The sequence below is a fragment of the Gossypium raimondii genome, chromosome 12, assembly GCF_025698545.1.
Source record: "Gossypium raimondii isolate GPD5lz chromosome 12, ASM2569854v1, whole genome shotgun sequence".
Classification (NCBI taxonomy): domain Eukaryota; kingdom Viridiplantae; phylum Streptophyta; class Magnoliopsida; order Malvales; family Malvaceae; genus Gossypium; species Gossypium raimondii.
In genome coordinates, this window is record NC_068576.1 from 55,485,149 (window position 1) to 55,512,088 (window position 26,940).

The following is a 26,940-nucleotide window of genomic DNA, read 5'->3' on the forward strand; positions in this document are numbered from 1 at the left end:
AAAATTCATTCCAATATTTTAACTATCATTTAGTATTTACATTAAATTTAGAAAGAAAATACGAGTATTACTTATTAGATATTTATTATCTCAAGTTACTTTACTTTTACAGTTAATAAAGTCAAAGTCAAATTTCTATAATTTAAATTTCATTTTATTTAAAATTTTATATTTAAAAATCATTTAGACTTACTATAAATAATTTAATAGGAATTCGAACCCAAGCACTGGATGCCACGTAGTAGGATTTCTAGATAAAAGTGGTGGGCCCTATACCTTTACCGTACCGAATCAACGACCGCCAGGTTTAACTCCACGTGTCACCAACTAAATCATTACCGTCCACGTTCTGTTTTAAAAAATTCTTGGTCAGTTGTACGTCAAAAGCCCATGTGGCTACCTCCCAGTTGTCCTAAATTCAATGTTTTCTATTTATAATCAAACTTTTTCATTTGTTAGGTCTCCACTTGTCCCTTTGCCTTTCAATATCATGCAGAAAACATGGAAAAGGAGGAGAACATACTAAGTCTTCACTCTCCATCAACCAAACATCCCTGGAAAATGACGTCAGATTCCGGTGATTTCAGTAGGCTTACAGTCATCAAAACGGAGAATGCTCGCCAGAGAAGGTTGAAGTGCACGTGTCAAACGGTAACCATATCGGAAAACACGAGCACCGGCGTTGATAAAGACAGGGATCTTCTTCTTAATGGATCGAAAACATGCAAGCAAAACGATGACGTTCAAACTCTAACGTGCAGGTCGTCTCATGGGGTGGTGTCGGTTATTGGTAGGAGAAGAGAGATGGAAGATGCAGTGAAAGTGGGGTTAGGGTTTATGGTGAAAGGGGGGGAAAAGTTTGATTTTTATGGAGTGTATGACGGACACGGCGGATCCGGGGTGGCGGAGGAGTGCAAGGAAAGGTTGCATAAGGTGTTGGTGGAGGAGATAGTGGTGGAGGAGGGAGGGAATGGGATTGATTGGGGAAGAACGATGAAGAGAAGTTTTGAGAAGATGGATGAAGAGGTGAGTCGAGGGAGGTTGGGAGAGGAGATGGTAGGATCGACGGCGGTTGTGGCGGTGGTTGGTAACGGGAAGGTAGTTGTGGCGAATTGCGGGGACTCTAGAGCTGTGTTATCGAGGGGTGGTGTTGCTGTAGCCTTGTCTTTTGATCATAAGGTAATATTTATAATGCTTGATGAGTTTTTTTCATTGTTTAGAAATTTTTTGATACGTTTTTCAATAAATATTATTATTAAGGGAGGTGCAAAGCATCATAAAAGGTAAATCATTTTTACTTCAAATAATTAATGAAAAATTAAGATTATTAATTTAAATTTAAACTATTTTTAAAATAGATGAACACCCTATCAATAAATCATATATATATATATATATATATATACAATTTAAGGTTGTTAGTGCCTCCCTTGCTATTTAGGACACCTTCTCCGAGATGTTTGCAACACATGACTTCGTTATCATTTTTACCGTCTAACCTAATTCACTAACATTTCCCTTTGTTAGGGGAACTATTCCACAAAAAAACACGCAAGATATCTACCCTCACAATTACTTATCATTCACACCATTATTGATCTAATCAAGAGACCAATGAATGACATGTTGGCCTATTAAGACACGCCATGTTTCATGGGGTCAACTCATTTATATATCTTCAAGCACTACATTCCCATCCTCCTCCTTAGCTCTTCCTCACTGTCCAACTCCATCATCTTCATCTTATGGCACTTCGTCCTTATCGGGTGAATTGATTCTTATCTCCACCACTTTTTTGTATCAATAAGAGTCATAAACTGTCGATGGTAAATGTTGTATATATTCTTTTTGCACAAATAATACCCCTCACATTCAAAGTTCGAATATAGATATACAATTATGCTATATATATATATATATTGAAGTTGCGGGTATGATGTTTTAGATATCTAGAAATTTTTTTTACAAAATTGTGACTCTTGCAAGATATATACATTGAAGTATATGATATTCACCACTAAAATCGAATATCATAAACATTATTATATTCTAACATATGGGATCGAGCAGTAAACTCGATAAACCCCTCGAAACACTCTTTTTAAAATATATTTTGATTTAACAGTTATGAAGATTTCACTTATCTCTCGAGAATACTCCTCAGTTTAGCACTCTTGAAGACCCCACTTTTTAACTGGAATCTTTGATTTTAACTATTATGTCTCATTTGAAATGATTGAAAGCGTGTACAATCGTCACCTTACCTAAGCTCTCACTAATAAGAACTTGACAAATGACACCTCGAGACCGCAACTAAGGGTATAAAAGCCCATAACTCTGGCAAAAGGGACTTTCCTATTACTACACCATTCTCCCCCAACCTTCTCTCTCGATTCCCTTCTGGTTCTTCCGAATATTGTCTTCAGTGGCTCTCCACCTTGCTCCGAGCGAGGTGAATCGCCCATCCTCACCTCTTTCTCCTCTCGGCTTGTTTCATCATCAATAAACACGTATGACGATGAATATATAGATATTTGCATGCTGAAACCATGTTGCGTTTAGGGTTAGATTCTCAATTCAGTTCAAAGTATCAATTTTTCATTTATTCATTCTCTTTGGTTTTCTCGACTTTTCAAGTAATTAAACTGGGATGAAAATGAAACTACGGCTTTCTTTATAGTATATGGATATATATACATATATTGACAATTAGGTTCCTTTTGCAAAGCCTGAAGGACCTGTTGAGTTGGAGAGAATCGAAGCCGCTGGTGGAAGGGTCATAAACTGGAATGGCCATCGTGTATTAGGAGTACTCGCCACTTCAAGATCCATAGGTATGTTAATTTCACCCAAGATCCTCAAACTATGCTCTAAATTTTAAATTAGTACTCAAACTTTAAAACATTCTGTTAAATTATCGAAGTATTAGTACATTGGTCAAGTCTTACTACATTGAGCATATTAAAAACACATTTTTAATTGTGAATATTTGTATACCTACTACGGGTCAACTTGGATTTAAAAAAAATTCCTCTTCGATTTTATTAACAAATTTTTCTTAATAAGTTGAATTCAAATTATTCGTATATTAAGTAAATACGTACGTATTTACAATTTGATCCACACATTTTTAAACATATTCCATGTGATATTTGAATTGGAATTTCACATTTAAATAAACAAGCGAAAGGACTTAATTTATACAATATTAATGCTCCGAATACTCAATTTAAAATCTAAGTCATCATTTAAAAACGTCACATTTAGTGCATGCAGGCGATGGATACCTTAAACCGTTTGTCATATGCAAGCCAGAAGTAAACATAAGAGAGCTAACCGACGGCGACGAGTTCCTCATACTAGCTAGCGATGGCCTGTGGGATGTCGTATCGAACAAAGTCGCTTGCCAAGTAGTGAGAAAATGTCTGAACAGCCGAGTTAGGAGGAAATCCATTGCTATTGTCGATGGAAACCGCAACCGTGCAGCCGGAGCTGCCGCGGTGTTGGTTGAGCTCGCAATGGCTCGAGGTAGCAAAGACAACATCAGTGTGATCGTGGTCGAGTTAAATAAAACCTAGCACTTTTTAACACGATCATCTTCTACATCTAGAATTTACTAACCAAAATTATTTGGTTTCAATTAGCAGCTTAAGCTAGATATTCGGTATGGTCCAAATTGGATTAATTAAGAATGGTTTTCATAATATACTAAAATTTTATTTAACATTTCTGAAAGGTTAAATTCCGCTATCAGTTATTGTACTTTCGTGAAGGTTATGGAATATGGATGTGATTTTTATATTTTGATTTGATTAATTTTAGTTCAAGTACTTTTCAAAATTTGAAATTTTAGTCTTGATCTAACTAATAGCAGTTAAATATGTTTGGTTAAATTTAATTACTACTCTTGTACTATGCGTACAGTTGCAGATTTAGTTTATATTCTCCAATTGGACCATTCTAGGTCCCTATACATTTTGAATTCCAAAATTCTAGTCTTGATGCAAATGATAGTCGTTAATTCATTAACTGTATTTTTAATGAGTAATGTATGTGAAAATAATACATTTACCGCATCAAATTTTGGAAATAATGAAACTTAATGAATTCACCAGGCATTGTGTGGTGAGAACTGAAATTTCAAATTTTGAAAAGTGCAGTGACTAAAAATGATCAAATTAAAGTATAGAGATTAAATACATAACTTTTTAAAGTAAAGGGACTAATGGAAAATTTATCCTTTCCGAAAAATGTTATTTAATTACATTAGCCAGACAACATTTAAGTCTTCAATTTTAATTTCTTTTTTGGGCCAAAACGAATTTTAAATTTAAAACCTCAATTTCTATCTAATTATTTTGTATCAAAATTTATATCTATTAATTTGATATAGATCTGTCAAATAAATTTTAAGAAATAAATAAAAGATAGGCTAAATTATTATTTTTAATAGTAATCCGAATTCTCAATTTTATAGATGAAAGATTTATAAAATTTGAAATGGTAACTACTATCAATATTTTATCAATTTTAATTTATCAATAAAATTATATTTGTTATGCATATAAAATTTTGAATCGATCGATATTTTTATTAAGGAAAATTATTTGATATATTGCCAAATGGAATTTTTAGACTCCACAAGTACGGTTAAATGATTAACAAGTGTCTTATCTATAGGGTATAGTAAAATATTAAAACAAAGGCCATAACAATTTTTAATGTTTCTCGTGAAATAAAAAAAGTATACTCACCCTTTTATCGATATATATATTTAAAATGTGTCTATTTAATGGGAATAAATTATATTAGAATGATATTAAAATACATAATTTTTAGGCACCGACAATATAATGTCACATCATCAGTTTTAAATACATATACATATTATTCTACACTCAATCACATATGATATCTTCTTTAACTTAATTTAACTTTAATTAAATTACTTAACAAATTAAAGAATTTAATAAATAAATAAATAACATGTTTTCTTCTTTAATCATTTTAGTTTTTTTTCTTTAAAAATTAATCGTATTTTATTTCTTTGTTTTTAAATCGCGTTTTATTTTTATGTTGTCATTTTTTATTTCTTTTAATTTTTAAGGAGGCAATTTCTTTTCTTTTTAATTTTAATTTTCTATTTCCATTTTGTTTTTAATCAAATTTTAGAATTTGATAAAACCACCCATGGTGGATATAATTTTCAAAATTCAACCTTTTACTAGTGTTTTTTTCTAGATTTTTAATGGTTGATTTTTTTCAATTTTCTTATATTTCTTATATTTTTAAATTTTAATTATTGATTTAATTTTTTTAAATTTTATTTATTTTGTGTTATGTTTTTCCCAGCATATGGTTTCAATGTTTTTCCTCATTTTAATTATTTTAATTAAAATTAAATTAAGTTAGAGAATGTATCATATGTGATTGAGTGTAAAATAATATTTGTATGTATTTAAAATTGATGATGCGACATTATTTTATTGGTGCCTAAAATTATATATTTTAGGATCATCTTAATATTAGTTATTTGCCTATTTAATTACATATTTTTATTTTTTCAAAGCTCAACATGCACAGTATACTAACATAAAATACAATAATTAAATTGTTAAAGTATTAATCATACAAAAAAGTATGTACTTACTTAAAATATTTATATATTTTTCCATGGTTTATATTTTAATTTGATTGCTATATATATTTAAAATAAATTCTAAAAATATTTGGAGTTTATTTTTATTGTTTTATAATTCAATAAACATATATTTTAGATTTTTGTTATAATTATTTTAGTTATTTATTCACAACATCAAGAACATTGTTTTTTTTTCAATTTTATTTTAAATTGACAAAGATTTTGAATAAAATTGATAAAATAACCTCTCCAGTTTCTCTCATTTCCGAAATTGATCAAATTGATCCCTCTTAGAAATATTCAAAGTAATTTAATCTGTATCAATTTCGAAAGTGACCAATTAAGGACAATTAAGCACGACATTAATGGCTTTCATCAATTGTAAATAATTTTGATTGGTATAGTAACAATTCTAGCCTTCCATGTTTACATATTTTGTCATTTTGGCCTTAATTTTAAAATGCTCAACAAATTCAGCCTCAAGATTTGCACATTTGCACAAAATATTGCGAGATAAATTTGTTAAATTAAGACCAAATTGACAAAATGTGTAAACTTTGAAGGCTAAATTTATTATTATACCAATTAAAATCATATACAATTTATGGAAAATATTAATGTCTTCTTGGGGCGAATATTGGCAAGAATTTATTGAAACTTTAGTATGTGCTTGTGAAAGATTAATTATCCTTAGTTATTCACTTTCAACATTATTAGGAATTAAATTACTTTAATTTTTTAAAATAATTAATTTACTCAATTTTAAAATCTCGAGAAATATTTTTACCAATATTAACTTAAAAGAGAGAAAACAAAATTCCTAATTGCCAAACATCAAAACCAAAATGACATAAAAATTCTTACGGTTTCAAATTGCATAAAATCACATCTAATCATTTATATGTTGAAATTGTTTTTATATTATAGTACAATGAATTGAAATATATTTTCATTAAGGTCCAAAGATATTTAATTTTAAATAATATAAAAGAAGACATAATGATTTATTTGGCCTCAATATAAATAATAATTATTATTTTAGTCTTCCATTTAATTTTTCGTCTTTTGTAGTTATTGAGTTTGCATTGTTTGTCAAATCACTATGACATGGATGGAAAAAATCAAGGTTTGTTAACTTTATTTATATAGCATCCACGTATATGCCACATGTCACATTAGTAATTAATTATTTAAAAAATTATTTTTTTAGTTTTAAATATTAAAAAGTAATTAATTGTTGGCATAGCATCTATGTGGTAGTCCACGCATATGCCATATCAGCAAAGTTAACAGACATTAGCTTTTCTATTCATTTTGGGGTGATTTGATAAAAAGCACAAATTCAAAGGCTAAAAAAGACGAAAATTAAATAAAAAGCTAAAATGATTCCTTCTTAAATTAGAGGGTCAAATAAATCATTATAACTAAAAAGAATTTACATATAGCATTTGCGTATGACGGACTCAAACTTGAGAGAAAGAATTGTATGAAATAGGGACGGCACGTCATCCTGTACATCTTTCCAATTATTTTATGACATTTCATCAAAAAAATTCATTTCATTGATACATAATTGTGGTAATTTTTTTTACCTTTAACCCGAACCGTGAACCCGGAACATTGAACCAAAAAGCTAAGTTCATGGTTCAAGGTTCGGGATTCAGGATCCAGGTTAAAAAAATTCCAAAATTATATATCAATGACATGAAAAATTTGTTGAAATATTATTAAATAATTGGAAAGGGATACAATATAATGTGGCGCTCCTATTTCATACGATTCTTTCTCCAAACTGAAATTGCCAAAGACTCAAGACCTCAGTTCTTACTAATCACACTAAGGGTCCTTTTGGATAGGCGGTGTGTTTACCTGCAGTTAGTGTAAAATTAACGGTAGTGGTGAGATGAGATATTGTTGCGATATTATAACATGAGATAAAAAAAATCTAAACGCACCGCACTGGAAATAAATGCCCATTGAAAGAGGCACTAATGGCAATTATATTAAAAATTACTGTATATTAATAAATTTTATTACTTTTATAATTTATACTAAAACTTGTACGCTCACAATGTGGACGAATATTTTTTATATAAAAATTTTATATTTTAAAAATAATGATAGTTAAATGATATGTTTATATTAAATTATAATAATTAGAAGAAAATGGTGTATAGAGGAGAAGTTGTATAACAGTAATGGGTAATTTTATGGATGCTTCAATTTTATCAATGATATTTAAAAGTTATATAAACTATGAATAATATTTTAATAATAAATAAATAAATAACCTTTATTAATATAAATTTAACATTTTATAAGTATTCCATTTTCATCCATATAACCTTGATTAATATATTATTCATCCATTAACTTTTGTTTTTGGAAAATTAAGAAAATTTATGTAAAATGAAAATATACATGAAAGGTTATATACAAAATTTTATAATAAATTTGGTTTTCAAAAACATTAAACATGAAAGGTTATGCAAAAATGAAAATGCAAGTTGCATGAAAAAGGAACAGTCGGTATAAACTGTGGATGATAAATACAACATTTAGAAGGTGGTGAATGAAAATGAAACATCATGGATCACCAATGAATTTTAAATTTTAAATAATAAATTTTCTATTTACCATTGTTGAAGATCACACGATGTGAGATGCTGATTGATGTAATCTTTCCACCACTTATGTAGTTTGGAACATCAACATGCGCATTTAACATGTGCCTTGTTTACTTCATCTTTATTATATAAATTTTCTTAAGATGTTGATTGATGTAATTTTTCAACAACTTATGAAGTTAGGACCACTACCACACTCTCTATGTATAGGGTTCAGCGTAAAATTTTAAGTCCGTTTAAATGATTTAAGTTTGACTCTGCTCGAATAAAAATATTAAAATTTGAGCTCAGTTTGATTTGCTAGTATTAATTTTTTATATAATTTTTTTTAAATATAATACATCAAAAACACTAACATAGGTGCAATTTAACAAGCAAATACCTCTGAAATATTAATAAAATTAACAATAAAATAAGAGTTATACAATATTTAAATAATAATAACACAATAATAGCAACACAATAGTGTTACTAAAAAAAAAGCAACACAATAGTAAAATGACAACAAAAAAAAAACCTTACTTGAGGCATGACCTGTTTTCTAAATGAGCTTTTTTTTGCTCAAGCCCATTTTTCGAACCTATATTTTTTTTCAAACCCTTCTACTTTTCAGCCGGGCCGGGCCATGGACAGGTCTAACCACTACTTTGTTATAATTATTTTTTTAATAATTAAGGTGTGTATAGTTAGATTGTAATGTTTATATGGCATTTGGTGGTATAAATTGTAATTATATAAATATATAATATTTTGAAAAAATTAACTATTATAAAAAATCATCAACAATACTTAAAGGAAATATTATCTAAATAAGTAAACCCTAAACCTTAAAGCCTAAATCCTAAACTCTAAACAAGTAATAAAACTTAAAATTAGATCACTGCATGTAATATGTTAGTCTAAAAAGTATTTGACAATAAATATTAATAAAATTAAAAACAAATATCTTATACAATTTTTATTTAACTACTCTAACATTTTATATTTGTTGGTTTATTCCTCTTTAACATTAAATGTAGACTCATTTAATCGTTGGTTGGTCATTGATCAAATATAAATAATTAACAATAAACACTATTTTGAAGATATTTTATCATTTTATATAAAAATTTTCCCAAAAAAATACATGCACATGATAGGGTTTAAACCCAAGAAATCATAATATTCACCGTCTCACCTTTACCAATTTAACCAAAACCATATTTAGGTTTTATATCAAATTTTAATAAATATAATACATAATTATTTTCACATGCATTGTGGATGTGCCATAATCTAGTTATATTTAAAGGGCTTACGTGTTAATTAGAACCGAAAAACTCTTATATAAATTTAGAATCATAAACCAATATCTGTTATGTTAGATCATCAAAAATAAATCAATAACAAAACTAAATATGGAATCATATCTGAACCTACTGCTATATTGAGATATTGAAGTATCATGGTTTTGATTTCCAAAATAACACACAAGTGTGTTATAGAATGGTGATTCTTTCTTTTCTTAAGATGATAGGATGTTAGAAAGTACTACAGTAAAACAGGTTTTTAACGGCGTTTTTTGGCTCAAAAAAGCCGCTAAATTTTGCGGCATTTATGTGGGAAAACGATGCTATAGAACATGACATTTAGCAGCGCTTTCCCTACGAATGCCGCTATATGTATAATTCGGGGATCATAACTCTAATATTTTATTTAATAATTGAAGTTCAATAAATCTTAACTAAATTAAATCATTTTCAATTAGACAAACTTTTCATAATAGTAAATAATATATAGATGTAATTTTTTTTATGATGTATGTTATGCTCATATTTTTCCGAACATTAATTAATTATGTCGAATTTGTAATTTATAATAATTAATTTTACATTTTTACAGTAAAGAATTAAAGATTAATTCGTTAAATGAAAAACAACAACAACGAACTGGATGTGAAAGTGTCGGTGTTATGTATTCTTCGTACCATCTAGGGAAGGTAGGTCCATATTTTGTCATTAATCAATGTTTGGTGCATAAATTTTTACATGTAATTCCATTTATCTCCGTCGATATAAAAACTATAATATTTTTATAGTTACATTAGAATTAAAATATACTTAAAATTAACTTATAAACCTTAACTAAAAATTTAAAATATTATACAAATATACATGTGAAAAAATTAAACAAATTAATATCGATAAATTTAAACAATACATCAAAATGCAACGATACTTATCTAATAAAAATTTTAATTCTTTAATTGGTTCAAGCTGAAATTAAATTAAATATTTTTAAAATAATTTTATTGAAAATTAATTACAAATATATGTATTTTAATATTTCATTATTTTTAAACAATAATATGGATTTTTGAGACAAATTGAACCCAGCTTCAACTTAACAAAAATTTAAAAATCGAGCTTGAAGAACTGATCCATGAATATCTTTACTTACTGCACTAGTCATAATAATTTTTTTTATATTTTTGGCTGATAATTGAGAGATGTGTTAGAATGGACAAGTAAATAGGGCGTGTTCTATTCGTATCCTCAGTCATAAAACAATTGATATAAAATGGGGCATCACATTTGGATTTTATTTTAAAATTTTCATAAAATACAAAATTATCAATTATAAAAATAACGAATGAGTATGATGTTACTAATTTCATCTTAGTTTTGGAAAAGAAAATTGCGTTAAAAAAATTAAATCGAGATTGAATATCAAAAGTAATCCACCCAAATCGAATTTCATTGATTCGGTTTATTTAAAATTAATATATATTAATTTATAAACAAATTAAATAAAAAAATCCGATTATGTTATATCCCTATTCTAACTTAGACACGTGGTAGCATAAGAGGAAGCTTAGAAGGTGTTCGTTAATGACCCTTTGTCTTGTACCATCGGTAGTTATCACTTAGTTGATTATTCATGACAACCAAACTAAGATATAACAACCTCGTAGTACATTAACAAATGAAATTTCAGAGCAAGGCCGCATAGTACTATGCTCGACAACAACTGACGTGTAATGGACTTGCCATGTAGACCTACTCATGGGCCAAGCCACTTGCCCAAGCTCGAAGGCCCGTCTGAAAAATAGGATGGTTTGGACAAGAATACGAGACCCGAGAAATGGGCTTAGGTAAAACTTAATGTTAGTTTTCTATATGGGTAGGCCATTGGACAAATTTTTTTTGGCTCGAGCTCAACTCAGCCCAAATATATTATGCTATAAAAATTAATTATAGTAATTATATATGTTAAATAAAATTTATATATTTATATTAAAAATCACTAACCCAATAACAGTTAAATCCACAACCCAAAATATAAAAGTTTAAAAATTATATTTAATACAATAAAATATTTATTATATTTGTTTGTGTTTTTTAATATAATTAAACATTTATTATATTTATGGTAGTGTTTTTTAATATATTTCTAATGTGTTAAAAAACTTTTATTTTGGAATTTTTAGTGAATTGGTATTATATTTTTTAAAAATTATTTTTAAATAAAAAAAATCTAAAAAAAACAAATATGGCAAGTCAGATTGAGTTTGAGTTTACCTTTATTGAATTGGACTAGTTTTGAGCAGAAAAGTAAGCTCATTTTTCAGGCCAAGTCATGCCGGACCCATGCTTAAAAAATTGGTCTAGATACCTTGCAAGGTACCTTCACTTATATATATCTTAACACACGAAAAGCAAAGGATATTCTTCCTTAAGCATTTTACCTTATAACGTAGGCTCAAATATCCTTCTTATTTGCATATCCTCCTAAATCCCCTCATATTTCTTCCTCCCCTTCTAGTCCATTCCACTAACTCTTGTCATAGGTGAATTGCCTTCCACGCAACCATCGACTTCTATTCTTTTATTTCTCTTCATTGAACACCAATATCAATAGATTTAATCAAAATAATAACAACTTTTTTTTTTCAAAATAAAAAATAAACAAAATATAATACATTTAAGTAATGATCGAGATGCCATCTATTTAAAGATCTCATTATAGCGAGATCTTTTTAAATCAACGATTGAAATAAAATGAAAAAAAAAATACCAATCCACATAAGATTTGTATTGAAAAATGTAAATTTAACTTTTAACCAATTCAATCAATTTAACATTAAAAGAGAAAATTTGATTCCCAAATAAAAATAATGTATTCGATAATTAATTAGTAAATTCAAAGTCACTAACATAATTTTTTTAATTTCTAACGTAGCTTCGGGCAATGAGCACCTCTAGTGTGTCACGATCAAGACAACTTATGGTTTCGCGTGATAGAGTTTGACAGACCGCACCAATGTTTTGTTGGCGGGCAATATCGTGTACACTTGCGAAATAGGACTTGCGACTATGGGATGTTTGATGCACTTTGTTATCCACGCGCTCATGTTAAATAGGACTTGCGACTGTGGGATCTTTCTACTTCAGTTGAATCATCATCCGGATCCGGGAATGTGTCTCGTAACCAGCCCATCTCGATCCGACCTCCGTTAATTTTCTCTGGAATAGCACCCAAAAGCTCATAGCACACCGCTCCCCAATCGCCAAATTGAACAGACACGGTGACTGGGTACCCATCCACCGGTAATCCCAATTGCAGATTGACATCTTCCAAAGTGATAGTGCACTCTTCACATGGAAGATGAAATGTGTGCATCTCGGATCTCCACCTCTCGATCAACGCACTGATAAGTTTTGGGTCCAACTTGCATCCCCGGCCTACCGTCGCCACGTGCCAAAAACCCGATTCCCGCAGGTAATTCTCTACCAACAGTGATGGAGGACCATGCATATTCCGGATATAGCATTCCAATATCCGATCTACAGACTTTTATAACAAATAATAAATTAATAATTATCTAAAAATGCATAAATAAAAAAATCTTAAATAATATTTAAAAAATAAATTTAACACTTACCATTTTCATTTGTTCAACGGATATGTGATGGTTATCAAGACGAATAAATTATCCGGCCATTGCTAAATTCGTACAAATTTTTACGATTTAAAAAAAAATTAAAAAATTAATTTTTTAAAAAATTAAAAATAGGGATTTAAGAGAAATTTAAGAGGAAATTGAGAGCAAATTGAAATTAAATATGGATTTGAGAGAAATTTGGAAGGAAATTGAGAGCAAATTGAGAGGAAATTGAGAAAATAATTGAGAGAGGATTAGTTTGTGAAAAAAATAAAAGGGTGGAGGGATTTTATAGTTTTTTTTTACCGTTGGGGGGCAACGGTCAAAAAAATGACCGTTGGACTGTTCACGCGCGGGGAAAACGCGTCCCCAGAGGTGCGCTACATGACAGCAAAACGCGTCCACGTCGCGCTTTGTTGCCACGTAGGCAAAGCGCGCCCTCAGGGACGCGTTTTGCTGACACGTCCCTTGACATCGCGTTGACGTGGACGCGTTTTCGAAGAAAATGGCCAATTCTGATAAATAATAAAATACTGAGCCCATTTCGATAAATTTAAAAAAGAAAAGCTTTTAATGGTATTTTGTCCCGTAGCTGCATCAATAATTAGATTAAAAACATTCAAATTTAATAAAATCAAATAAAACTGTATCAAAATTACTTCTCGTATTTCGGGCCGTCTTATAAAAACAAAACCCCCATTTCATTTTTGTTTTGGATCACATTCAAGTAATAATAATTTTTAATTATTCGAACCAAATAATAATAAATTTCCATTAATTTTGCGTGTCCGTGTCTATATAAACGGGGTCGGATCCTCCAATTTCCTTCAAAAACAAGCAAAGTCTGAAAATCAAATAAGCACTGAAAAACAAGAACAAAACTGATTTATTTATTTATTGAAGAAACATTTTTTTCCCCTGTCTTTACCGTACTCTGTAACCCTTCCCGCTCGCTATTTGGACTCTCCCGATTATTCAAGAGTTTCATTATTTTTTTCAACTCTCACTGTCATTAAGACCAGGTAAGATTTTCTTCTTTATTTAATACACACACACATATATATATTTCGATTTTTTTGAATTTATTTCATCATTTTGCTTGTTTAATGTGTTCATTGCCGTTGTTTGATCTCCGAGATATGTGATTTTGCATTTTGCTGTAATTTAATACTTTTTTTTTGTTTATTTGTTTCATCGAGTTTGAAAAAGTGGAAGTTTTAAGAGATTCTTTTGTTTTGATTTCGTTTTGTTCTTCAAAACCCTACTTCTTTCCATTTTAAGAGAATCGGAGATTTTGCGTTAATTTTTATCTTTAATTTTTTTCTCATATATGTTTATTTTTGTAATATAAGCAAAAAAAAAAATAGAGCTTAACTTGGTTATAATTGCATTAAATGATAGGTTATGGCTGCCTAACATCTATCTACCTAAAATTGATTTGAAATTGTCGTTTACATTACGTAACTTGATGGAAATTCGTTTTATTTCCCCCCCTTTTTTTTGTTGTTGGTATATATTATCCACAGACCAACCGAGAACCATTAGGAAATTTTGACTTTGATCATTTCTAGAAGCAGCGTTTCTGTTTGTTCATATTCCTTTTTATTATTATTTAAATCAGTTTAGAGCTGGAAGAAATTAAATTAAAAGATAAAGAGAAAATCATATAACTTATAATCATAGCATGTAAGTTAAATCATTGTGATTTAATGTTGTTTTCTTTGATCTTATATGATATCAGAATCTGCTTCCATTACTTTAGGTAATTAGGTTATAATTATCTAGTTTCCTTAATCACTTTCACGATCCAAAATCGATGCCTTTTAAATACATTTTTGCCTTAAAGGAACTCTCCAGCTTGCCATGATAGCTTTGAATTAAAAAAATAAAAGAGAAGGGTCTGGAATTCTGCTGCCAAATTTCTCGGGTTTAACACACTCTTTATTCTTTAATTTCTTTTTTCTCCCTTTGAGGCTTATTATTATTTTAACAATCGTGAGGAATGTGTGAAAGTAATGCTTGAAGAACAAGGAATCTGATGCTTTTTTTTTCCCAGGGAGCACTGTGAAAATAAATATTTTTAATTTCTGAAAGGAACATCTTTACTTTTCTATATCATCATGCGTATTTTGTTTCTGAATGATACTTCGATAAATGTTTTAATCTGCACGTGCCTGCATATGTTGGCTTCTTTTTTTAACCTTAAGAAGAAAGTTTAAGAATTTGTTTTGACATATAGAGGCTGGAGCCGAAGAAGAAAAAGATAATCTATGGGGGAAGACGCAGGAAAAGGTTTAGAATGCCCGAAGCTTATGGATGGGAAGGGGAATAGTGGTAATGGCTCAGAGAAGGTTATCCCTTCTTGTTGTTTGAAGGCCAGGGCTTCAGCCCCTGAGCTTGAGGCAAAATGCCATTCTACTGTTGTTTCTGGGTGGTTCTCGGAATCTCAGTCTTCCTCTGGTCATTTTCTTTGAATTATCTTTTTCCTGCTCCTTTTTTTTCACCAGTATTACTTGTTTTGATTTTTTTTTTAATTTTTTCATCATTTGCAGATGATGCTGGTAAAATGGTCTACTTCAACAATCCTATGTGGCCGGGTGAGCTTTAACTTCCTCCTGTAATTTATACATGTTTGAAATTCTTTTAAGTATCTTTATTCTTTACCTTCTCACAGTGCTAGAGTCTGGCTTGCTCTTTCATAATTTTTAGTAGTAACTTATTCTATGAAATGAGAGTTTAGGAGCCTTGAACTGAACTAGTGAATGCTTCTCACACATTGCACCATATTCTTTATCAACAATGCTTAAATTTTTTTCTGTAGGAGAAGCGCATTCTCTGAAAGTTGAAAGCATTTTATTCAAGGAAAAATCAGACTATCAAGAGGTCCTTGTTTTTGAGGTTTGTCATTTTAACTTTGTGTTTTTTATTTCTAATGTTATCTACATCTAGTTCCTTTCTATCTACCATTTTTTTCTTGCCCGACTTTGCCTGCTTCTTTTCTTGCATTTATTGTGTGTAGTCTTACTAATGAAAATACTTTTTTCTTTTTTCAGTCATCGACATATGGGAAAGTGCTTGTTCTTGATGGTATAGTTCAACTGACTGAGAAAGATGAATGTGCATATCAGGAGATGATTGCTCATCTTCCACTTTGTTCGATTCCATCTCCCAAAACTGTAATCTCATCTTATCTAAGCACAGTTTTTTTCCCCTTATATCCAGTCAATAATTTTCCTGCTATCTTGCTGGTACCATCATCTGTTGACGAACTTATCATACTTTCTTTCCTTCAATTTCTAAGTTGGCATTTGAATTTCTGTTTTCTAAGACTGCATAATCAATGGATCTTTATGAAGTTTTGTGCTAGAAAGTCTACTGAAATTGGTTAGTCTTTTCTGTCATCAAGCTCCTGAGATATATCCCCTAAGCTAATTGATTGATTTAAAGTCACGGCTGACCAGTCTTGAATTTTCTCTACCTCATCAAAATCTTTCCTATCTAATCTCAGTTCCATAAAGATTTTACTTTAGCCTTAAGGTTGTTTCATGTTGATTTTTAACTAAATATGGGATGCAGGTTCTGGTTGTTGGAGGTGGTGATGGTGGAGTTCTTAGGGAGATTTCTCGACACAGCTCTGTGGAGCACATTGATATATGTGAAATAGATAAGATGGTTATAGATGTATGTTGTATTTTAGTATCTCTTCTTGTTTTCTTTTGCTTTTACTTTTTGTCTGAAAATGCTCATTTAATAGCCATATGTCACATTCTCTTTATTCTAGGTTTCCAAGAAGTTCTTTCCAGAATTAGCGGTTGGATTTGAGGACCCTCGCGTTGACCTTCATGTTGGTGATGGTATGTCAAAACAATTTTTTCCTGTGAATTTTCTGTTGAGTAGTTAAACATAATGCTACTTTTTCTCAAGCTGATTTTTACTTTTATATAATGTTAACAGCTATTGAGTTTCTTCGTCATGCTCCGAAAGGAAAGTATGATGCAATTATTGTTGATTCATCAGATCCTGTAGGTATGTTGCAATTTTTGGCCCGTTAAAAATTTATTTACTGCTTTAGAGGTGTGCCGATACCAACACACACTTTCAACATAAAAAAAAAAAAAAAGAGTTAGGAGGATGAAAGTAGTATGATGGTTTCTTAAAGAATATGTTTGTGGTGGGTATGTTCCAACTTACAACATAATTGCAGATAGATTTTTGTTTTTAAGATTCAATGTTATACAAGCTTTCACATGGTATTTTTGTTTGCAATTTAGGTCCTGCTCAAGAGCTTGTAGAGAAACCATTTTTTGAGACTTTAGCTCAAGCATTAAGGCCTGGTGGTGTCCTTTGTAACATGGCAGAGAGTATGTGGCTTCATACACATTTAATTGAAGATATGATTTCTATTTGCCGTGAGACATTCAAGGGGCCTGTTCATTATGCATGGGCAAGTGTTCCAACATATCCAAGGTATTTAATTAAGCTGTATTTTTCCCTTTGTTCTCTTTTAGATATTAATGATGCTTTTGTCAGTGGTAAATTTATATGTTATCGTTTACCAATTGCAGAACCATCTTCAGAATCATCAAGTCTATCTTATTTCTGACTTCTGACTTGTGTTTTCAATTTTCTTTTTCAATGCAGTGGTGTGATTGGTTTTCTGTTATGTTCCACTGAGGGGCCACCAGTTGATTTTTTGAATCCTATAAACCCTATTGAGAAGCTAGACGGTGCTTACCTTCATAAGAGAGAACTTAGATTTTACAACTCTGAGGTGAGAACACGATACTTTTGCAATGAACATTAACTTCTTAAAGCTATATAATCTGTTTTCTGCAATGAAATGAACCTTAGAGAATCCGAGTAATGGGGCATTTTATTCATTTCTTGATGGCATAGTATCATGATCTGCTAGTCTCATCCCTTATATATACCGTAATCCCTTCTGCTATCTACTATGGAGCCCTAACTATCTCATTTCTGCTTGGTTTAAAGGGGGCCTTTTCATGGCATGTATAGTCTCTGTCATTTAGGCTCCCTTAGGCGGGAGGGAAAAGAGAGTTTTAATTTAATGATTAAGCTACATAACATGTGCTATTGTGTAGCTCGACCATTAAATAAACTTTCCCTTTACTCCCCTTTTCTTTTTCTTCCTATCAAGCAGAGCCCTCCCAGCCACGATTTGAGATCTCAATATTTTCAGTCCCTTGGAATTAGCAATATATTAGAAAATTAGTAAAGATCATTGGTAATTTGTGAACACATGAATGGTTATGCTCTTATGGGCAGCCAGTGAACACAAGATGCACATTACTATTGCCGTAGGCTTATGAATTCTCCTGGTTGAAATAAAATATCTGTGTTCTATTGACAGATGCATAGGGCTGCTTTTGCATTGCCTTCGTTCCTGAAGAGGGAGGTGAGGCTACTATGAGACTCCGCAGCCCCGGAACAAGAAAACTGTCTCCTAAAGCAAATTTGTAGAACTTGCAATTGTTTACTTTTTATCGTAAGCTTATAAATACTTGTATTCGAGACATAGGCAGTAAATAAATGTGTTCAACATGCAGGTGAAATTGGAACCATTTTAGTATGTATTTACAGTTCTAATTTCAGGGAATACGTAGTATAGGACTTAGCCTTATGGGTTGTGTGACGCAGCAATGTGTTTGCTTGATGATAGGTGCTTCAAATGTCTTTCAAGTCAGTGTTCTGAACTTGACAACATTGAAACACCTGAAAGAAGAAAAAGATGGGAAAAATAAGGTACCATATGTTTCTTATTCATAATAATTATTGCAGTTTGTGTGTTATAATTTTGGTCGGTGTATGTTTATGCATTTGTAACGAGATGTCAAACCAGTTCCCCTTTCACATCCGCAGCACTAGCATAGTTGCGATGCTCCTTGAATTCTATGTGCAATGTTTCTGGCTATCGGGGTTGCTTTGTTTCAAGCTCTTCAAACAAAGAGTTTCACCTTTGATATAATCTTCGTCTTCCAAAATAGCTCTCCAGGTTGTCCTCACAATACTACGGGGCCAAAGGCATTTTCAACGATTTTTCCCATCACTGCCATATGCCTTGCATCACTGATCAAATCCCATATTTTTAAGGCAAAGAAGCCGTTATCATCTTTAGTTTTATTGTGAATATTATAAGTCATTATATAAGTAACATTGGTTAAGAAGGAACAAACAACTTTGATTCTCATTAACACCGACAATACAACCTTCAGGCGATTAATCAATACTTTAAAGATGAGTTTATGGATGACGTTACATTAACTGATCGATTTCAACTCACCTCTGTGTTTTAGGTTTGAAACATTTTGGATAAAGATAATATAGCTATAATTGCAAATAATTAAGGACTCTACTTGTTTAGAACCCCCGAACAGAATTGGATAATCTCATTTTTAATTATCTATCAGTATTATTGAGAAAAAGAGTAGAAAATGATAAATGAGTTATTTCTGTGAACAACTTAATATACTATCTCTTTTTAACCTTTTGAGTGAAATGTGGCAAAATGAAAGAAAACTTCATCGGCTAACCTTATCGTTTTCATTTCGTAGGAACTACGAGATCACTCCAAGGACGCCTTTGGTATGTAGGGGTCATAGACCGACCATAGAACATTGTTCATGGAATGCATTAATTGTCGACTCTTAAGTTCGACAGTAAGGGTCGGAGAAGGATAATCACTCATTCTTAAAATCGATATTCCTAAGACCAAACAGTCGAAGGGGAGAAAGCTCTCCGTTGTTCCTGGTTCTCCCATAACTGGAACCACAAGATTTTTTAGTTAGAATGGAATTTCAACTCAAAATTTTTCCATTCATGATTCTTCCATGACTAGAACCACAAGATTTTTTAGTTAGAATGGAAGACCAACTCAAAACTTTTTGAGATTTTAGTAAGAGTTACTCTTTGAAAAGAACAATAAAATTTATATTTGAGTCGTTAATGTAAAATTTTTAATTATTTTTATTTTATTTATTTTAATATTATCCTTTACATAGTTTATCTTCAAATTTTAAAAGTTACATTTTATGCAGTTCAATTATAATTCAAACTTAATTTTAAAAAATACATTAAACCAGTTTTAAAATTTAAATTCAATAGTTATTTTTAACACTTAATTTTGAAATTTATATTGAGAATTTCTTTTTTGGATGTTGCAATCATTTAGAAACTAGGATGTAAATTCTAAGCACGAGTACAGAAGATCATTCCTCCCACCGCAAAAAGCAAAGACAGCATGAAGAGTGCCACGTTGCTATTTTCTCTTCGGTGCCAGCCTACAGTATTTGCCACCTCTCTCTCTCTCTCTCACACACCCACACACACTATCACTTTCCACTCCTCTCTCTCTCTCTCTCTCTCTCTCTCTCTCTCTCTATCCATCTAATAATTTTCTTCACATCGCTTTCCTTTTTTTCCTCCACTTTCTCTCTCTAGGGTTTCCGATTCTCCTCGCATTTTTTTTTCTTTTTTCACTTTGAGAGATAGAGAGAGAGAGTGAAAACCGCTTCGCAACGCGGTCGACTCCTAGTAGGCGCCTCCACTTCAGATTCAGATCCTCCACGTGTTCCAACCTGGACCCGATCTGATCCATCTTTTTTTTTTTTAAATCCAAAATTCTCGAGAGAGATCCCGTTTTTGTTACTTTCGTTTAAATTTGATCGAAAATGGTGCGGTTTTTGATCATTTTATCAGCTCAGGAAATGAATCAAATACTCTGAAAAAGCAAATGTGAGATTTTAATTCCTCTCTGGACTTTTTTTTTCCCTTTTGTTATTAGGCTCTGGTTTATACTTACTTTTGTAGTTGGAAATCTCAGCTTAATATTGTTAGTTTTAGCTTCTTATGGAGATTAAAAGTTGTTGATAAAAAAGCATGTACTGCGAGCATATTCAAATTGAATGTTTAATGATTCGATTTTGTTGGAAGCTTTCTAGACTATGTGAATTACTGCAGTTACTTGGGTTATATTTAGGTTGAAATGTGCCTATAGTCCCTGTACTTTTAAAAATTAGGAATTTAGTCCCTGTACTTGCATTTCCAGGAATTTAGCCCCTCTACTTTCTAAATTTCAAAATTCAGATTCAACTGTTAATACTGTTGAATTTTTTTTGTTAAATTCTGGTTAAATATGATATACTTTTTTAATTACATAGCTACCAAGTGAGTAGTTTTTTTTTTGTTGTTTTTAAATTTCAAAATGTAATAGCATCAGTTAAAAACGCTTGTCATTTTTATTTATTTATTTATTTTTTTGGTATGCAGCATTGTTGGTGGCTTTTGAAGACCTGGCTCTAAGAAGCCATAAGTAGACATAGATGGTATGCAACAGTTGCTTAAAGAGTGTAATTGTTCAAACTGGGCAGATAGGAACAATATTAACCCGGAAAAGGGTGCATTTACAAAGTACTGTAAGGACTTTATATGCCGGTGGTGCTGGATTAACTTTTTTGTGGAATCGTGAATTTCGAACAAGTGCTAAGATGATGGTGGATTCGGGCGCAGCAGCAAGCCAGGGTCCCGTAGTCCATAAATTCCCAGAGAAAGATGATGCTGGATATGTTAGTGGAGGGTGGAAAAGGTAAATATTAAGCTTTCCACCTGTAATAATTAGTTGTTTTATCATACAGATTGAGCTATAAGTATAGCCTGTTTCATGAATGCCACCATGATTTGTTTAGAATCAAACATGTGTATTGTTGGTTCTGAACTTTTAGTATGATTTGTTTCTGGATGAATGTTGCTAGGATGTACTTGTATGCCGGTGAATTTTGCAAATGCTGATAGGGTAAATTCATAGTATGTTTCTTATTTGATCTGGCAGTGAGGATGGAAGATTAAGCTGCGGTTATTCAAGTTTCAGGGGAAAGAGAGCAACCATGGAAGATTGCTATGATATTAAAACTTCCAAGATTAATGGGCAGACAGTCTGCTTGTTTGGAATCTTTGATGGTTAGTTTCTCTCTTATCATCGCTTTCCTTGTAGATTGGTGTGAAATAGGAAACACTACAATTTGCTGTAACATATTATTAAAAAGCACATGGAAGGCCCCATCTAATATGATTATTGGAGAAGTACTTAGTCTACAATGTGAGGCTAATTCCCATGATCTGTATTTCCACAACCACAATACTTATAATGCAAAGAAATGCTCAAACATACAAGTTTTTTCATGGTATGTTATGTTTGTGGTTTAAATATGTGTTCAGATCATCTGAAAACATATAATAACCTTGGAGTAGTGTATTGGGACATGCTTACAACTAATTAGTGGCTATGGCACAATCGTCCAAAGTTTCCTAGGTCGAAGACAGTTGAATTTCTAAATTATGTCTGTCTAAGCTTTCTTGTGGTTTCATTTAAATCAGAGTATTAACTGATATGTGATTATGACAATCAATCTGTCTTATTTTCATTTTACATCTCAAAAGTGACTTTGTTTGGAAGATTTGAGTTTTGGCCTATTTATACAATAAGTTATCCTGGCCATGCATTTTTCGGTGATAGGAACATTTCGCGAGAGTAAGATGCCTTTCATATCTGAGAATGACAGCTTTTGTTGACCTGCGTTTTAACCATATCATGTGTAATTGCAGGGCATGGTGGTTCTCGTGCTGCTGAGTATTTGAAGCAACACCTTTTTGAGAAACTAATGAAGCATCCGCAGTTCATGACCGACACCAAACTTGCCATAAGTGTGTTCAAGATCTCTGATATGCTGTGTTTATGGAGAATATAAATTGTTGCATGTCCTTTGTTGTCAATTTTATAGATGATCCATGCATTTACAAGTACCTGTAACTCTGTTTTGTTCTGAGTCTGTAGCTTGCATTCAGATGGGCTTGTGTCCTCATATTACCAATCTATTTGAAAATTCTCTGTAATTTATACTGGCTTCATTGGATATACCTGCAGGTGAAACATATCAGCAGACTGATGCAGATTTCTTGGATTCTGAAAGAGATACTTACCGGGATGATGGTTCCACTGCTTCAACTGCAGTGTTGGTTGGTAACCATCTATATGTTGCCAATGTTGGAGACTCGAGGACTATAATATCCAAGGCTGGAAAAGGTATTCTATGCATTTTTAATTGCTTAGTAATATGTTAGTTTCAAGCGCATCAGTACATGCGATAATATATTCTTTCTTTAAATACTTCTACTTGATGGTTCCTTGAAATTGCTTGCTGTGTACTGTTCAGTAAAGTGAAGATGGCCAGGCACCATATTCTGAAAGCATGAGTTTTTCTTTATACTGTCCTCTGTTTATTTATAATGAACGGTCATGTCGCATTATTTTTATATCTAGACTTTGTGGGTTATCTACTTAGTTTCTTTTCCTCGTGATAACCATTAATAATTATGAATTATATATAAAAAATATGAAATGTATGTTACATTTTTGAGTGCTTTGTATATCCTATACAGGAAACTTATGGCTCTATTAGAGTAACTGCAGTTGACATGAAAATAAATGTTGTGAATTCTTAATTTGTAAATTGGGATTCCTAAAAGAAGTTTCCTTTCCTTTTAAAGCAATTCCACTATCTGAAGACCATAAACCAAATAGAAGCGATGAACGGAAGAGAATCGAAAGTGCTGGAGGGGTTGTTATGTGGGCAGGTAAAACTGTTTAAAAAATCCAATTTCCTTATTGAAGTGAAGACAAATATTTTCCTTTATATATCTGGTGATTAAATTGGTAGTGTCGGCTCCTGAAAGTTTATCACGAATTTCTTGTTGATCATGTTATCAGGAACTTGGAGGGTAGGAGGTGTGTTAGCTATGTCTCGAGCTTTCGGTAATCGCATGTTGAAACAATTTGTTGTTGCAGAACCAGAGATTCAGGTGATCCTAAACAGTATATGCTAACAGCTAGTAATCTTTAATCATCGTTACATAGCAAATTGATTTAGAAGGCAGTAAGTAGGTTACATAAAAATTGTATTAATGAAATTTGTACTCTTGTTGCTTCTCAGGACAGAGAGATAAATGAAGAGTTTGAGTTTCTTGTGCTTGCTAGTGATGGATTATGGGATGTAGTGCCTAATGAGGTAAAACTTTTCTCTAACATGTGCCTTCCCATGTGCACAGTTGCACTTAATTGTCCATCCATGTATCACACATGCACCTGGTATTGTTTTTGGGAATGGTCTAAGAATACAGTAGGTAAAGTACGATAGAGGCCTTTGTACTAGGAGTCAGATTGCATTTTATCCCCTTTACTCAAAAAATGAGCAAATTAGCCCCTCTACATTAGACCAAAGAACAAGCTGGTTCTTTGGTTAAAAATTTCATCTATTTTTACTTTTAAAAACTGGTCTGTGTATGTCAAAATGAGTTACACAATGGATGATCGGAGTTTATTTCTGCATGTTTGGCTGTTATAAGTTAAAATTGTATTTACAGGATGCTGTTTCCCTTGCCCGAGTAGAAGAAGAACCGGAGACAGCTGCTAGAAAGTTGACAGAAACTGCGTTTACTCGAGGGAGTGCCGACAATATAACATGCATTGTAGTAAGATTCCACCATGGCAAGGCACATCCACTTAATTCCGATTCCCAAGCGTGATCTAAAATTGCATTTGCCTGTTCAGATTTATATACAATTTCAGTTTTTGAGTTTGAAATCTGCATTTTGCCTTGCGGTCAATGTGCATATATCAAGGTGACAATTTGCTTATTCATTGTTTTCTTTTCTTTTTCTTTTTTCATTCCCTAATGTTCGAAATTGAAATACATGGACCGAATGCTCTGTTTGTCCAAATCTGCACCTTTTTCGTTTGTTTATTTGAGATCTGGTAGGAATTTCTAGTTCATCTATCAACTCTTCATTTAGTAGTCATAGGCATTTGACAAGGTAAGCTCTCCATTTTTAGTGCGGGTTCGGATATTTGAATTTTTTTTACTCTAAAAGAAATGATTTAATGGAATTTTGAAATTTAATATTTTTATCCAAATTTTGGAGACAATAAATAAAACATTTGAATTACATAGAACTTTATTATATATTTTATAATCTATAATCATACGCATTGACGAAGCACGATGCTATGAAGTTTTATAACTAGCAATTTACAGTACGAAAACAAATAGTTTATATTTGTAAGAGCTTAATTTTACAAATATGCAACATTTATGATTGTGTCGGAATTAATGCTATATAATCAAATAACAAGAAGTTCGTTTAATGCAAAAGGTTTATGTGAGGACTTCGTTCCATTTCTAAATTATTAGTATTATTAAATTATAAATAATAATATAAAATAGACAAATAATATCCGAGATATTGAATTGATGTATTGGAATAATTTAATCAGTAATTGTTTAAATTCATTAATCATCTATAAACAGGAGCGTAAAAATGAAAAATTCTTTATTCTTCAACCTAAACTGATTAATGTTTACAGGTCATCAAACTGGTCTTAGCTCACGCCGGCAGGTTTCACAAGTCATCATGCTGTGTACAATAATCCATTAGGCAGTAAACCATGGAACAAATTCTTGTACAGCTCAACGCTGTAAACATAATGGATTGGGTTGTATATCGTGGTTTATTTAATAATAATAAAACCTTCCAATTGGATCCCTTCTATTGGGCAGCTGGTGTTAACAGCAGTGTTGCACCACCTGGCAAAGCTGCCAAGTGTTGTATGGAAAGGAAGAAGCTCTTAATGCAGAGAGGTGCCTCTGCAAAAGAAAAAGGATGGAGATATCTTGAGTTGACATGGTATTTTGACATTAATTATATAAAATAAAAATATAAAAAAATTATTTTTATGGTTTTATAAATAAAATATTTTGTATATTTTTAGAAAATTCATGTCATTTGTTAAACAGTAAGTGTTAATTATGTTAGAAACAGTATAAGAATTTTTTTGGTCGAATAAAAACAATTGTAATAAAAGCTAAAATAGAGTCTGATACATAACTGTTCCCTATGCATCATTTTGGAGAAAACAATTTAAGCAACCAAGTGGATTAAAGCAAATACAAAACAAGTCATTGAAAGAAATAAAATTTGAAGGAGAAGAAGGTTGAAAAGTAGTCCCCAAGCGAGCAAGTGCATTCGCACATTTGTTTCTTTCTCGAAAAACATGCATCAATAAACTAAAGCTCAAAAACTAGAGGAGTGTCTTGCATTCATTAATTAAAGGAGATAACAAAATGTTATAATTAGAATCACAGTACTAGCATCAGCTTCTATTTCAATGTTGGAGATACTAAGCTCCCACAGTTCTGCTTCAACACTAGTTGCTCTAGGGATATAATGGTGCGATCCAATAACCTAATTTCTATAATCATCATGAATTATGGCCCTACACTCACCTTATCCGCATTTCCCAATGAAGAACCATCAATATTTAGTTTGAATCAACCTAGCGGAGGGGGGTTTCAAGAGACAGAAACGGAATTCGAGAGACCTCTCAATTTCACCGAGGGAGAAAGAGCTACAAATTAACTAGCGCTAACAAGGACACTCTGTACAAACCTCTCCAAAGGTCTTAGTTGGTTCCAAGGGGTCAATGGTGGGCTTAAAGTCCAACATTGTGCAAACCCATGTACGGTTCATATTGTGAAATTCTTGGTACCATAATGAAATTCTCACATTGACTTTTGTAAAATACTCAAATTCTCCCTTTAGCTCTCTAAATGTTCGCATTTGATTAGCTTAAATGGCCGTATGAATTTTCTTTTAAACAGAAATAACTAATGAGCTAAAAT

The 26,940-nt window shown here is 31.6% G+C and overlaps 3 protein-coding genes across 6 annotated transcripts; all 3 read left to right on the top strand.

Moving 5' to 3' along the window:
* Positions 1 to 445: 445 nt before the first annotated feature.
* Positions 446 to 3,801, top strand: LOC105765460 (probable protein phosphatase 2C 8). 2 transcript variants are annotated; one of them, XM_012584560.2, is made up of 3 exons: positions 446 to 1,179; positions 2,729 to 2,834; positions 3,268 to 3,801. In XM_012584560.2, the coding sequence occupies exons 1-3, from the start codon at positions 502 to 504 to the stop codon at positions 3,576 to 3,578; spliced, it is 1,095 nt and encodes a 364-aa protein (XP_012440014.1). In that variant the 5' UTR covers positions 446 to 501; the 3' UTR covers positions 3,579 to 3,801. The 2 variants fall into 2 exon arrangements, with proteins under 2 accessions (XP_012440014.1, XP_012440015.1); XM_012584561.2 differs by having other exon boundaries at positions 448 to 1,179; positions 3,277 to 3,801.
* Positions 3,802 to 14,005: 10,204 nt separating this feature from the next.
* Positions 14,006 to 19,005, top strand: LOC105765461 (spermine synthase). 3 transcript variants are annotated; one of them, XM_012584563.2, is made up of 11 exons: positions 14,006 to 14,214; positions 15,432 to 15,652; positions 15,745 to 15,789; positions 16,014 to 16,090; positions 16,246 to 16,368; positions 16,769 to 16,873; positions 16,974 to 17,046; positions 17,147 to 17,218; positions 17,464 to 17,659; positions 17,834 to 17,963; positions 18,564 to 19,005. In XM_012584563.2, exons 2-11 carry the CDS (start codon positions 15,463 to 15,465, stop codon positions 18,621 to 18,623), a joined length of 1,071 nt encoding a protein of 356 aa, XP_012440017.1. In that variant the 5' UTR covers positions 14,006 to 14,214; positions 15,432 to 15,462; the 3' UTR covers positions 18,624 to 19,005. The 3 variants fall into 3 exon arrangements, with proteins under 3 accessions (XP_012440017.1, XP_012440019.1, XP_012440018.1); XM_012584565.2 differs by lacking the exon at positions 14,006 to 14,214 and adding an exon at positions 14,745 to 14,878; XM_012584564.2 differs by lacking the exon at positions 14,006 to 14,214 and adding an exon at positions 15,097 to 15,119.
* Positions 19,006 to 20,513: 1,508 nt separating this feature from the next.
* On the top strand, positions 20,514 to 25,034 carry LOC105765462 (probable protein phosphatase 2C 76). The gene is made up of 9 exons (XM_012584567.2): positions 20,514 to 20,944; positions 21,479 to 21,794; positions 22,038 to 22,165; positions 22,811 to 22,909; positions 23,130 to 23,288; positions 23,753 to 23,839; positions 23,973 to 24,064; positions 24,196 to 24,270; positions 24,626 to 25,034. Exons 2-9 carry the CDS (start codon positions 21,532 to 21,534, stop codon positions 24,785 to 24,787), a joined length of 1,065 nt encoding a protein of 354 aa, XP_012440021.1. The 5' UTR covers positions 20,514 to 20,944; positions 21,479 to 21,531; the 3' UTR covers positions 24,788 to 25,034.
* The last annotated feature ends 1,906 nt before the right edge of the window (positions 25,035 to 26,940 follow it).